This window comes from Myotis lucifugus, unplaced genomic scaffold (assembly GCF_000147115.1).
Source record: "Myotis lucifugus unplaced genomic scaffold, Myoluc2.0 scaffold_95, whole genome shotgun sequence".
Classification (NCBI taxonomy): Eukaryota; Metazoa; Chordata; class Mammalia; order Chiroptera; family Vespertilionidae; genus Myotis; species Myotis lucifugus.
Window position 1 is genome coordinate 377,715 of NW_005871143.1, and position 13,646 is coordinate 391,360.

At 38.6% G+C, this 13,646-nt stretch overlaps 1 protein-coding gene across 1 annotated transcript; it reads right to left on the reverse strand.

Annotated features, from left to right (window-relative positions):
* Positions 1-1,500: 1,500 nt before the first annotated feature.
* On the reverse strand, positions 1,501-12,836 carry RBM24 (RNA binding motif protein 24). The gene is made up of 3 exons (XM_023756488.1): positions 12,516-12,836; positions 11,053-11,107; positions 1,501-3,641 (listed from the first exon to the last, which is right to left on the reverse strand). Exons 1-3 carry the CDS (start codon positions 12,631-12,633, stop codon positions 3,278-3,280), a joined length of 537 nt encoding a protein of 178 aa, XP_023612256.1. The 5' UTR covers positions 12,634-12,836; the 3' UTR covers positions 1,501-3,277.
* Positions 12,837-13,646: the final 810 nt, after the last annotated feature.

The following is a 13,646-nucleotide window of genomic DNA, read 5'->3' on the forward strand; positions in this document are numbered from 1 at the left end:
TGACCAAGTTGTTCACAGAAAAAAATATCTTGGTTGTCAAGCAAAACTTTAGTTCTTGATGCAACACCCTTTTTATGCTGATACCTGTATGACCAGTCAGGCATCTCTCAGGTGACAAAAGAATGTGTGAGTATGAGTCATTTTACTGCTAAATCTCACTTGTTAATATCTCAGGAAATTGTGCTGTGAATATATTCGTGTTTTCTTGCTTTTGTTTCTGCTTATTATTAAATTATGTACAGTAAGTCACCATGGATCCTAAGAAGGTTAGTGATAGCAGCAAAGTGAAAAGGAAAGTTGTGAGAACAATGATGGAGCTTAAAAAAAAATAATTGCAAAATATGATAGAGGTGTTCACATGTCTGATAGGGCTACCAAGTATGGCATGGCGAAATTGATGATTAGCACAATTTTAAAACACAAAGAGGCCATCAAGAGTGCTGTTGTTGCTAAGGGTGTAAAAATGCTCATGAAACAACCATCAGGCAACTGAGAAAGGTTAAAACAGGGAATCATTTGGGGGTCTGGAATAGATTAATTCAATTTACATTATTTCTAATGGGGGGAAAATGATTTCGTTTTCGAACATATCACTTCTCAAACAGCCTTCCGGAACTTGTAGTTGATATAATCTATTTAATATTCAAATAACCATGTGAGACAGGTATTACTCCCAATATTATAGATAAGAAATAAATAAAAACCTCATCCAAAGAACAAATTACAAAAAGCAACTTGTTCCACTCTGGCTGGGTAGGTCAGTTGGTTAGAGTGTCATCTCAATACTCCAAGGTTGCAGTTTAGATTCCCCATCAGGTCACATACAAGAATCAACCAATGAATGCATAAATAAGTGGAACAACAAATCGATGTCTCTCTCTCTCTCTCTCTCTCTCTCTCTCTCTCTCTCTCTCTCCCTTTCTCCCTCTCTAAAAAATGTAATCAATCACCAAAGGACTTGTATGCATGAATATAAGCATAACCAATGGACACAGACAGTAGGGGGGTGAGGGCATGTGCTGGGGGGTGGGGTGGGGTGGGAGAGGCTGGGGAGAGGTCAATGGGGGAAAAGGGAGACATATAGAATACTTTAAACAATAAAGAATTTAAATTTAAAAAATCAATCAATTTTTAAAAAGAAAAGCAACTTGTTCCATTCACATTGTTAGAAAGTGGTACAACCTAGTGCCAAACCTGTTTCCCTGCTCCCAGCATCACTGTGCTCCCTCTATAGCCCACTCAGCAATCTTCAGTTAACCAAGTAGCAGTGACATGAATAGTCTTTGAGAGTCTACTGTTGGGGAAGGACCTTATGTCATTTGCTACATATAAAGTAAATAAGTGAGTTAATAAAATTTACTTAGAAGGTATAAACATGGGGTGTCCAGGAAGTTTTCTGTTCACTGAAATTGTTACATGTAAATCATGGCCATTAATTCTAATTAAAAGGAGAAATCATTCTACTTTTATGACAAAATTAGAAACAATCAATGCAACAGGAGTTTTTAAAAATTATATTTAATACAAGTGAATAGATGAGAAGATCTGAAATGTTATAAAGCAATGTACATAATGAATAAATAATCTGCACAGGAGAGTCATGTCTACATTACATAACACTGTCTAGAATGGGAATACTTAAAGTAAATCCAGTGGTAATGGAGAAAGTCCATAAAAATGCTAACCTGTCTTCCCTTGTATGAAATTGTTCAAGTATAAAAATCCAATACAGTGTAAAATAGTATTCAATTTAGCTTAAGAATAAAAATTGCAAGTATTGCAGTTTCAGAAGAAAAATGTAAAGCAGCATTTAAAAACTACATAAACTACATGAGAATAGTGTTAAACTAATGAAGTACCAATAAATGAGATCTACACTAGCAAAAATTAGAGAAGGAAGCATGAAACTAGCAATATAGCCTGTTTGTTAAAACCTAAAAACTAAAATGTGTTCATGTAAGAGTACTCTCTTATACAGTGCACATATGAATTTAAATAAATCCAAGTCAACATCTTTAGCTGAATAGGTTAATATTTAATATGCTACATCTAGACCTACTAAATAATTTATGCCATGAGATGAATACATAATTTTACAGTGTCACATCTAAAGTTCCTTCCTTTAGAGTGCAGCATAGTAAAACTTAAAAATAAATTATCTTAAATAGCATTACTATTAAGGCACAGTATAAACCACATTATCATTACCTCTGAAGAACTGTAATCTCAGTAACTTTGTTGTCTCATGTACTGTATTCACTAATAAATAGTTTTAAATAGGACTCTGAAATAGATACTAAAAAGTGTAAAATTATTCAAAAAGGGAAAAAAAATAAATGCCCTTAAGACAATTCTTAAGGGTTTAGAGTCTGCAAACTTTGCCTGCCTTTAATCATAAGCCACGAGTCGACACAATAAATAGAAAGAGAAGGCTGTTGTAGTAAAAGCCTGATCCTATTTCAGAATCAGAATTGCTGACACCAGCAGATACAAGTTTCCCAAAATTGAAACAGGATGGGGAGAGGGATTAGAATGTGACAAGCTCATCAAACAAGCACAAGTGATGTGTTCTTTCCAGAACTGTGCGTGTTATTGATTGTCTGTACAGCTGTTGCACCCATTAATTCCACATCACTTGTTCCACAGTCCCACTCATCCACAGGATAGATGAGAAAATAGCTTTGGTGCCTGTCCACCATTTTACCCACTGCCACGCTCCTAGATTGATTGTTCGATGCCCATTTTTGAGAGAGTAAGAACATTACCTTCTTACTTGAAAAAGTTCTATAGGCCATAGCAACTTAAAAATGACAATCAGTGCTTTCACCATTTTGTTTTTCTAAAAAAAAAAAAAAAATCTGCTTTTAAATGAAATTCAAGCTATGTATTGCTCACTCTGTATTCCCTGGTTCAACAAGATTCAAATAGCATTTTCTAACTTGTAAAAGGCAGTTTGCTTCCCTGATACTATAAAAAGAGCAAAAATAAAAATCCCATTATAAAAGTGAAGTTCCATTGTTACTTCCGCCATCCGTTCCTAGCGGCCTTTCATTTCCTCAGGCTCTTTGGGATTGGTTTCCAAAACTGCGCCCACTCCCCTCTCTCTCACCTCTTTCTCATCTAGAACACTACTGGAGTATAAAAATAACAATAATTCTGCTTCACAAAGCATAGCTTTTTTTTTTTAAAGCTGTTAATGTTAACTCTTATTAGCTACTAAAAATTGGGAAATTGGGAGGGAAAGAGAAAACAATTCAACTTTGATCAGATGGCTGGTCTATTGCATTCGGTCTGTTTGCAGCTGCTGAGGCTGATACTGGCCAAACGCTGCTGCGGCGGCAGCTGCTGCAGCGGCGGCGGCAGCTGTCCCAGGTGCCGCGGCGGTGATTGGCTGCTGCACAGCGTAGCCGTAGCCCCCGGCGGTGACGTATCCTGCAGCAGCTGGAGAGGCTGCGTAGGGGTACTGGTCATAGGCGGCGGCGGCGGCGGCAGCAGCAGCTGCGGCAGAGTATTGTGCATACGCAGCTCCAGTGTAATCAATGTAAGGTGTGGTGGAGGCAGCAGCTGCAGTCGGCTGGACGTGTGGAATGACCACTCCAGGCTGCACAAAAGCCTGTGGATACACATAGTGGGCAGGTATCCTGTTGAGAAATGGAAAACAAAGTCAGGCAGTAGTTGCCTATCTGTAGCACTGCTTGCTCAGAAATACGACAAACTCAAATTTAGTGGTTATTATGAGCATAGGGTTGCCACAATATCTGCTTTCCAGGGGTCCGTGAAAGTCCTCTGGCAGTAGCCAAAGTCAGGGAGTGCCCCCAAAGGAATTCAGCTATCAAAATATGATGATACCCTCTCTGCTAACATTTTTGTTTATAATCATTTAGATTCAATAAATATCATTTAGCAAAAGTTTGGAAAATAAATCAAGGTTCATGAGGGCTATGCACATAAGAGGTATTTAATAAATGCTTAATTAAGACTTGAGAAAATTGTAATGAGTTCACAAAACAAAACCGTTTGGCAAATAGAAAAATTCTGAGCTGTGAACACAGGACTCAAAAGGTAATCCATGACCATTCAGTTCCCAGGGGGTGATGGCTGGTTTGTCAAAACAAAAATTTCAACAAAATCTATATGTTTATTATCATGGCAACCCTACTTCAAATTGCTATGCAGACTCAGCACACATTAATCTCTCTGCAACCTCAGTCACCCTTATTAAAAATAATAATAAAAAAGAAGCAGGCGACAAAATAAAAAAGGAGTTTAAAAGTTCACAAGTGTGGTAAACACAGCAGAATCACACTTCTCAAACGAACTGTAGTGCAGCTCACTCTATCACAAGAGGCTGTTGTGGGAAGCTACAGAAATGCTATTAACATTCATGGCAGTGATCTGAAAGAGAGGTGCAGCACGCTTTTGTCTTTCTTTCTTTCTTTCTCTCCATAAAATTCATAAGGACACAAGGGTCAATCAAACCTGTTTGACTATCAGGCAACTGAAGGTCAGCCAGCTTGTTTATCTCTATGCAAGACAGACAGAAGGGATTTTGGGGAAATGATGAGGTTGAGGGAAAAGGCAGGGACAGGGAAATACAACTAAATATTTCCAAAATTAATAAAACTTAAAAGGTTTACACAATAGAATAAGGAAACATTTTTTTTGCATATGTACTAATTTTTGTTTTCTCCTCCAAATCAACAGAAATAGATTTACTAGCATATCTGCTTTAATTCTGCCTGTAAGTAGATATTTTATATGAATCAATTCTACTGTTATATATTATCCTGCAAAAGTTCAAGAAAGTGAAACACAATCAAATACCTTTTAAAATTATACATTCAGAGATCACATACATAACACACTCCAATGAATTTACTTAAACATTCATTACAAAAATTAAATCACAAGAGGTATTCCTAAAAACCCATGCATCTCAGTTCTCACTCTTGGGATTCATTACTGTCCATTTAAAATACTACCATGAACATCTGGTTTATTTCATCTTTCTTTAAAATAATCTCCAACAAAACCCCTTAATGTTTCTAAAAATATGACACTATAATGCCATCTGGATGCTGGCAAAGCCAACTTATAAGAAGTACAAATAACAATCTTCAAATTTTAAAGAACTCAAAACAGAAAAATTCATGTTTAGATGTTCAAAAACAGATTTTTCTTTGCCTTTTCAGAGTTTTACTGAAAACACTCATTAACGAACATCCATGGAAAAGATGAATTTATCACAGAGGGTACTGAACTTTGACCCCAATGATAAAAATACACTCAAATTTACTAGACTTGTAGATCTTTCCCAGTGCCAGGGGAAACCACGTCATCAAGGGTTTTTCAGGACACTCAGCGATGTGCTGAATTGCTTGTCAGAAACCAGACGCATGGTCATGCACACACTTAAAACGCCTCTGTAGGTCAGGTGATTGGTTCCTTCACAGCGACAGGTGTGGCTTTATAAAACACTGTCCCTGGAGGCCGCCAATGTGCGGACACGGCTAAGAGAGCCTACACTCATGCCAGTTTACATGTGGTGATGGACAGCAGGGGCTGCAGCCGGGCTATTTTTGATCCTGTCATGCGACAAGGGTTTCCAGTGGGTAAAATGTCTTTATAAGGCCAAAGTAAAACATCTATCAGCTGCAAAGGCCAGCCAGTATGAAGCTCACTGATATGGAAACATTAACCCCTGAACTCCCAAAGTTTTAAAGACAACATAACATGATGGTTGCTAGGTTTGCATCTTCAAATAAAGGTGTTAACTGAAAATAACTTTAGCCTACAGCAAGGAGGAGAAAATTGGAAAATTGTGTGTGTGCATCGGTATGAAGAATGCATTAAAAGATAAGCAGGGTTGCTTATAGGACTCTTGTCTCTACATTTATTTTACATTACTAGTTTTTATTTGATAATGTATTTATGAGAGTACAAAGTTCCTTGGAATGTCAGAATCCTACATGAAGTCTGGTATGGGTTAGGAAGATGTTTGGAAGACAAATGAAATCCTGGAGTCCTTTAAGACTCAGAGAAAGGAGAATCCAGAAGACAATGTAGAGTCTAAAATATCTGAGTTCAGGAAGGAAGGCAGAAATGGACTAAAACATAAGGTGAGACTTCTGAAAAAAAATCCCTGTATTACGAGTTCTTTTCATAGTCTAGGGAACCCAGTAAGGCAATTTGAGAATCTCCCTCCTACTAAATATCTATCAACATACTTCCCCTCAACTAATCATAGAATGTACAAACCTAGCAGTTACAAAAGCACGAGAACATAGCATATACTTCGGGCAACTTTGAAAGAAATTTTACTATGCTTTCCTTTTCTTCCTATCTCTTCAGGTCCCTCTGTGACCTTTGACATCCCAATTGGTTTCCTCTTCCAATCTATCACAAAACTACAACGTCTTCATCTCATTTGCTTGCTCTAGTAATCTATGGCCCCTCACATCATTCCTAAGCACAAATTTCTTAAACTTTGGTATGCTAGACCTTTAATAATTCTGGCTCCAAAATATTTCTCTCAGGATTACTTTCCACCTTCCCCTTAACCCAAATCAGCTGGGCTCCTCAATGTTTCCTCGAGATACCACACATTCTTAGGTCCTCACCTTTGTTCATGCCATCCTTTTGCCAGCGATGCCAATCCTCACTCCATCTCTACCGGTTGAAATCCTCTCTACTGGTTGAAATCCAAATCCGACCTGCCCTAGCTCCTACACTCACTCCGTGTAGAGCAGTGGTTCTCAACCTTCCTAATGCCGCGACCCTTTAATATAGTTTCTCATGTTGTGGTGACCCCCAACCATAAAATTATTTTCGTTGCTACTTCATAACTGTAATTTTGCTACTGTTATGAATCATAATGTAAATATCTGATATGCAGGATGTATTTTCATTGTTACAAATTGAACATAATTAAAGCATAGTGATTAATCACAAAAACAATATGTAATTATATATGTGTTTTCTGATGGTCTTAGGTGACCCCTGTTAAAGGGTTGTTCGACCCCCAAAGGGGTCGCGACCCACAGGTTGAGAACCGCTGGTGTAGAGTCTTCAGGAATTCACTTCAACCTTTTAATCTCATATATTTACTATATGTGAAATGAACCCCATATTTCCAACTCGAATTGCTGTGCATTAAATAAAATTATGTAAAAAGCCTACAATGATGAAGATAGCTAAGTACTCAATAAGAGTTCCTTATCATCCACCATGAAAATAACTTTAGCCTACAGCAAGGAGGAGAAAATTGGAAAATTGTGTGTGTGCATCGGTATGAAGAATGCATTAAAAGATAAGCAGGGTTGCTTATAGGACTCTTGTCTCTACATTTATTTTACATTACTAGTTTTTATTTGATAATGTACTTATGAGAGTACAAAGTTCCTTGGAATGTCAGAATCCTACATGAAGTCTGGTATGGGTTAGGAAGATGTTTGGAAGACAAATGAAATCCTGGAGTCCTTTAAAATCTAGGTCAACTTCTACCTCCTTTCTGGATCCCACCAACCTGATGTCTCTCTCCCTTATCTGAAGATGCAGTAACAGCCATTATGGGTGCATGTAAGTTTTCTTACTAGATTACAAGAGAGAATAAAGTTGGGTCTTATTGTCTACAACTTGATACAGAAGAAAGAACATGGCTTTTGAAAGGTCGGGAAAACCATGATTATGAACCTAGAGTCAGACTCTACCACTTGCTAGCCCTGGTAAGTTAATTCACCTCTCTTCATCTCAGTTTTATCACCCAGTGGGAAGGACATTAACAGTGCCTTCATCAAATAATTATTGTGAGAATTAAATTATATAATTTATTTAAATCCCTTATCAGTACTAGGCATGTAGCAGATGTTCAGTTAATGTTAGTTATTATCCCTCGTGCCCCTTTTAGTGGACAATATAATACCCAGTATGGTGTTAACACAACTAGCCTAAAATTTAGCACTTAGAGGTATATTGAATAAATGTTTAAATATATTTCAGCATGACTAAACTAGCCTAGACATTTCTGCTCATAGATCTGCATTCTCTCTTCTCCAAGGTTTCAATAAGAAAATGCTTCTTTCAAACATAAAATATTTATAATATATTGTTCAGAAAATTCACAAGTTTCTATACATGTACCCACTGTGTTACATCAGAAATTCTTTAGGCCAAGGTTTTCTCTTTAAAGGCCCAGAGTAATTTGGGGGCCATTTAAGAATTACAATTAGGAAGAAATAGTTCAGTTACTAGAACTTCAAATAAGTCAAATAAAATAAGAAATTCGCAAGCTTCTTTCCAGGCCTAAAATAAGAATGTGTAGCATTCAAATAGAATTCAGGATGACCAGGTGTGATTTGTTAGGTACAGACTCTGGGACTCAGAGCAGTGTTGAGAACCCCTTAAAAAAGAAAGAGAAGGCTGGCTTGGTTCATCTGGAATGCTATCTATTTTTAATAAGAATCTCAAGTTCAAACAATTTATGCAAACAGTAATAATCACCATCCTTTATAAAAGACAGCTAATATTAAAAGAGATGAAAAACAAAAGGTTACTATCAAAACATGCTTGATCTCAAACGTCCAGGTGACACAATTCACTCTGGTTGCTCCTAGATTCCTCATGCTGCTTTCTTGAAGAACTACTAGAAGGACTCTGACAACCAGTCTAGATTTCTATGGCTAGTTCTCAAGACCCTCCATAAACATTCTTCATGCTGAGCCTTTTCTCTGTGCCTTTGCTTATGCTCACCTCATCCTATACCCTTGAGACATGTCCATTCTTCCTTTTACCTGTCTAGGATATAGCTATTGGTTCAAGTCTAGTTCTAGTTCAAGTCCCCACAAAGCCTAGTTCAACTCCTCCAATCACCTATTTTCTTGCTATTCTGAATTCCTTTTGTACTGAAAACAATACCAAGTATCTTAGCAACCAAGTTTCCGATTGGTTTGTTTGAATTCTCAAACTAAAGTGCAATGTCCTTATTTCATACCACCCTTAGCACAGAGAAAAATAAACACATACTAATACAAGTTGATCAATTCAGTTGTATAACTGTTTCAAGATTATTAGGGTGAGATCAGGACTAAGTTCACCATCACTTCCTAAGATGTATGTTTTCCTTCCCAATCCCTTCTTCAACATAGTCTAGACCAGTAGTTCTCAACCTTCCTAATGCCGCGACCCTTTAATACAGTTCCTCATGTTGTGGTGACCCCCAATCATAAAATTATTTTCGTTGCTACTTCATAACTGTAATTTTGCTACTGTTATGTATCGTAAATATCTGATATGCAGGATGTATTTTCATTGTTACAAATTGAACATAATTAAAGCATAGTGATTAATCACAAAACAATACGTAATTATATACGTGTTTTCCGATGGTCTTAGGCGACCCCTGTGAAAGGGGTCGCGACCCACAGGTTGAGAACCGATGGTCTAGACCAATGATGGGGGAAGGAGCCCACACAAACAGTTGAACCAATAAACCCACTAATTATTGTCAGTATCCAGGATGGTTTGGATGGGGCATTGATAAAGAGCTATGGATATGAAGGTCCTTTTTAATGATATTGGACAGAAGACTCTTCCACAGTTTAAAAAAAGTAACAGTTGCCAGTAAGGGTGAAGTATTGATATGTTAAAGAGAGGGTTATAAGAAGGTATTCATGAAAGATATAAATTGACTCTTTAAAAAATTATTACTTTTTGGGGGGTCTATTCTTAGAGACACATAAGGTAGATATCTATCTAAGCAGAATTTAACCTTCCACGCTACATACACATATAGATGTTTAGGTGTTAAGCTAAGGTGTTGCTGAGGATAAAGCACTTCTTGAACAGTTAAAATATTTGAAAAGAAGTTTAAATTTCTGACATTAGAGTTACAGCAATACTGATCATGTAGAATACAGCCAAACAGACTCTAAGTGTTCAGAATAAATTTACGTGTTAGGGGATCTCCCACCCATATCATGTCTGAATGAAAAGAAAATAAGGGAGCGCAAGTGAGGAAAGCCCAGAGATAAAACCCAGAGATAACACAAATATGAGCAGGCTGTTCACCTGAGTTAGGGCTGAAAGGTGAAAGTTAGTGCTGCTCTACTGAAAAACTTGACTAGTGTTAATCTGATGAGAGTTGCTGAACCTTTAATTAGAAGGCCTAAAAGTGGATACACATTGCAAAAGAAAGAGCCCCATTCCCAGAAAACTCCCCGGTAAAACAGAAACGTAGGACATGCAAGCAATGTATCTGTATTCTTACAGAGGGAAATCACACGATTTAGCACTCACTACAAAAGTATGGTTAAATGGAAGTCACAGGCTACAGCTTAAAAGCAAGAAAAAAAAAGAGGCCCTTTGCTTCCCATGGCAAAATCAAAAGTCAACACTCCTCAACACCACCACCAAAACCAAAACACAAAGAGCCCCTTCCCCGAGGAAAAGAAAACACTTTCACTACAGCTCTTTTCAATTAAGTAAAAAGCACACAGTTTAGCTATCAACACCACTTCATTACTGTAATAAATAAAATAAAGCACACGGAGGTCTATTGACTATTGTGAAAAGTAAAACAACAACACCAACATCCATGCATCGTTAATCACCATCTGAGCTTGTGTGTCTGAGTCTACTGGTTACAGTTTAATTCCAAACAGAACTATTCCACCTCTTATCATGGTATCCTTCTGATCAGTTAGCTTAACTGTATACGAGCCCTGTCAGGTTAGAAAGAGATAAATAAAATTGAGTCAAGTTGAACAGTAGTAATGGTGCCGGGACACAACGGTCTTGTACACAAGTCATACCTGGTATTTTTGTTTTGTTTTGTTAATCATAAGCTCAAAATCTGTCTGGTTTGGAGGCTGCATATGTGGTCAGATAACTTGACTCATCTAAAAATATTTATGTTATCAGCATTAAGAGTACACAAACATATATAAATATGTATAACCAGGAACATTCTGTGGCCTGATGGTCTTGTCTGTATATAAGAAGCAGGTTAACAAATGATAGCAGTTGAAAGTTAAGAGGGCCTGTTAATTGACTTACCCAAAAGGTCTTTGTATAAGGGCTGGATGAAGTTGTTGAACACCAAAGGCAAAACCTAACAACAAAACATATCACATTCTCTATTTGTGCATGGTTAGACATTTATAACTCCTACATATAAAGAGCAATCACAACTTTCATTTATCTTAGAAAAGATAACCATCCTTTTAATACTTTAGAGAAAATATTAGATATATATTTAAAAGACAGTTTTATTAATGCTATTGTTGATCCAAATAAAAATTTTAATAGGCTATAAGTGGAAACTAAAAATTATCTGCAAAGTTTAGTTGACATAGAATAAGACCTTAGAAAATTAGTTCAGGGAAAAATTATCATGGAATAAAAGCAACAATAGGACCTGATAATGCACAAATATTCCTATGATTCTGAATAATGATCTATAAAAATTCTTGGTAATTTGGAGCACTCAGGAATGCTTTGAACAATGCTTTGGAAGATTATGGCTTTTACAGATTATAGTATAAAAATTCACCAAAACAAACTCTCCTTTCCTTCTTCTCTGGATAGTATCTACACTCAATGTATTAGACAAATACATGTTTTTTAATGTTCATAGATAGTTGCTCATGCACCCACTTTCTTGACAACCTAATTTCCTAGTAAATCTGTTTGGATGGAAGGGTCAATCTCCAAAATTTCAAGAAAAGATTACATTTGTTCAACAGTCAACTCTCAATTATTTGTGCTCATGCAGAGGGCAGTGTTATAAATGCAGAAGGTCATGTTTTCACATAGACAAAACCGTGCTCCTTCTTGGCGGTTAATAGCTATGTGACTTTGGAGTAAATCATTTCTCATCTCTATGAGTTTCTCAGTTTTTTCATCTGTAACATGAGGGTAACTGGAGTATGTGAAATCTATTTTAATTACTAAATATCCTGTGACTTTATGTTAAACATTTATCATCCAGACACCTCCACCTGCACCCCTATGCTTTTCTTGGGTCAGTGTTCAAGTCTGAGTGCCTGCTTTGGGCCCAGGCAACTGGTGGTAAAAGGAGAGACAACATTGCGTTAGGAAGTACAACCAGCTAAAATTGACAAGTTTGGCCCATATAATCCACATCTGAGTTATCTACAAGTGTCTAAAAACTCAAAAATGGAGAGTGGACTCTGACTACAGAAAACAGGTGAGTCATGTCCAGGTCTGAGTGTGTAAAAACCTGTCCAGTCCCCCAAGATCTATTTTTGTACACAGGTATATTTCAAGTCCTAAAAGGAGTGGTTACAACTCTCCTTTATCTATCTTTAATGCCTTGGCAGAATCACCAGCCACGGTTTAACTTTACTAAATACATCTTTAATGCCTTGGCAGAATCACCAGCCACGGTTTAACTTTACTAAATACATCGACCAATGTTCTAAATTGAGGATTCATGCTATGCAGTAGTGGGCATCTCTAGTGGGGAGGGGAGGTACAAAGGGACCCCCGTTTCTCACCTGGTTGCATGATCCTTGGTTTTGCTCCCAAGTATGCCAGGTTCACATTGGCCTTCCTGCCATCAATTATGGGGTTGGGATCCTTGCAGGCTCTTTCCGCAGCAGCCCGGTCAGCCATGGTGACCTTAGCAACATACACACACAGACATACATACAAAGCTCTAAATCAACCCTTGAAGGAAACCAGAATCGCACTGGAAATATCATTCATGATAAAACTAAGGGGGGTGGGGTGTCTTAAACTTTTTCTTTCTTTTTTATTTTTCTCCCTGGAACTTAATCCTTGATCCCCCGTCCAAAAAGAAAAGGGAAGAAAACAGAAAGGAAGAAATACCACCCCCACCACCCCGACCACACACACACACACACACACACACACACACACACACACTCCAAAGTCTTAAGGGTGCTAGCAGGGCCTAGCAAAAATTTGGAAGCCTGAATTCTGACTTAGAATTCCTCTAGGTCCTCTTCACCCCGGCCTCAAAGCCCCCAGGTCTCCACCGGACCTGAGGCACTGTTTGCTTTAAAAAAGAAGTCCAGCCTCACATCCGCCTGTGCTCCCAACCACCCGCAAACACTCCCCAACGACAATAGCTATTGTCCTGCTCAGGAGCTCCCTGCTCTTGAGCAGCTGAATCTACACGCGTCAATCTCCAGGAAGCTTAACATGCTCTATTTCAGTTCTGCAAAGAGCCATAGGATCATATTTTTAAAGAACCCATCTTTGCAGTTAAAAGGAAAAGGGTGGGGGCTGGAGGGAGAAGAGCCCCAGACCTCCCGGGGTGTCGCCTCCGCGCCCCAGCCGGAACGCCAGAAGACACACGCATTTTTACAAAGCAACAGCGCGCTGCCCGACCGGCCTCCAGCCCCGGAGCGCAATGCCGTGGGGTTGCAGCCCCTCCCTCCCAACCCTCCCCGATCCCCGATCCCCGATCCCCAATCCCGCAGTCGTTACAGTTTTCTCCTTCCACTCGGGCCCCGCAGCCCCTGACACCGCGACGGCCCCGTCTCCTCGGAACCCCTGGAGCCAGGACCAGCTCTCCCTCCACAGCTCCGCCGGGACGAAAGGCAGCGCCGTTAAGCCCACGGGTGCTTCGGAGGTCTCGCCGCCCCCAAACAACGATCACC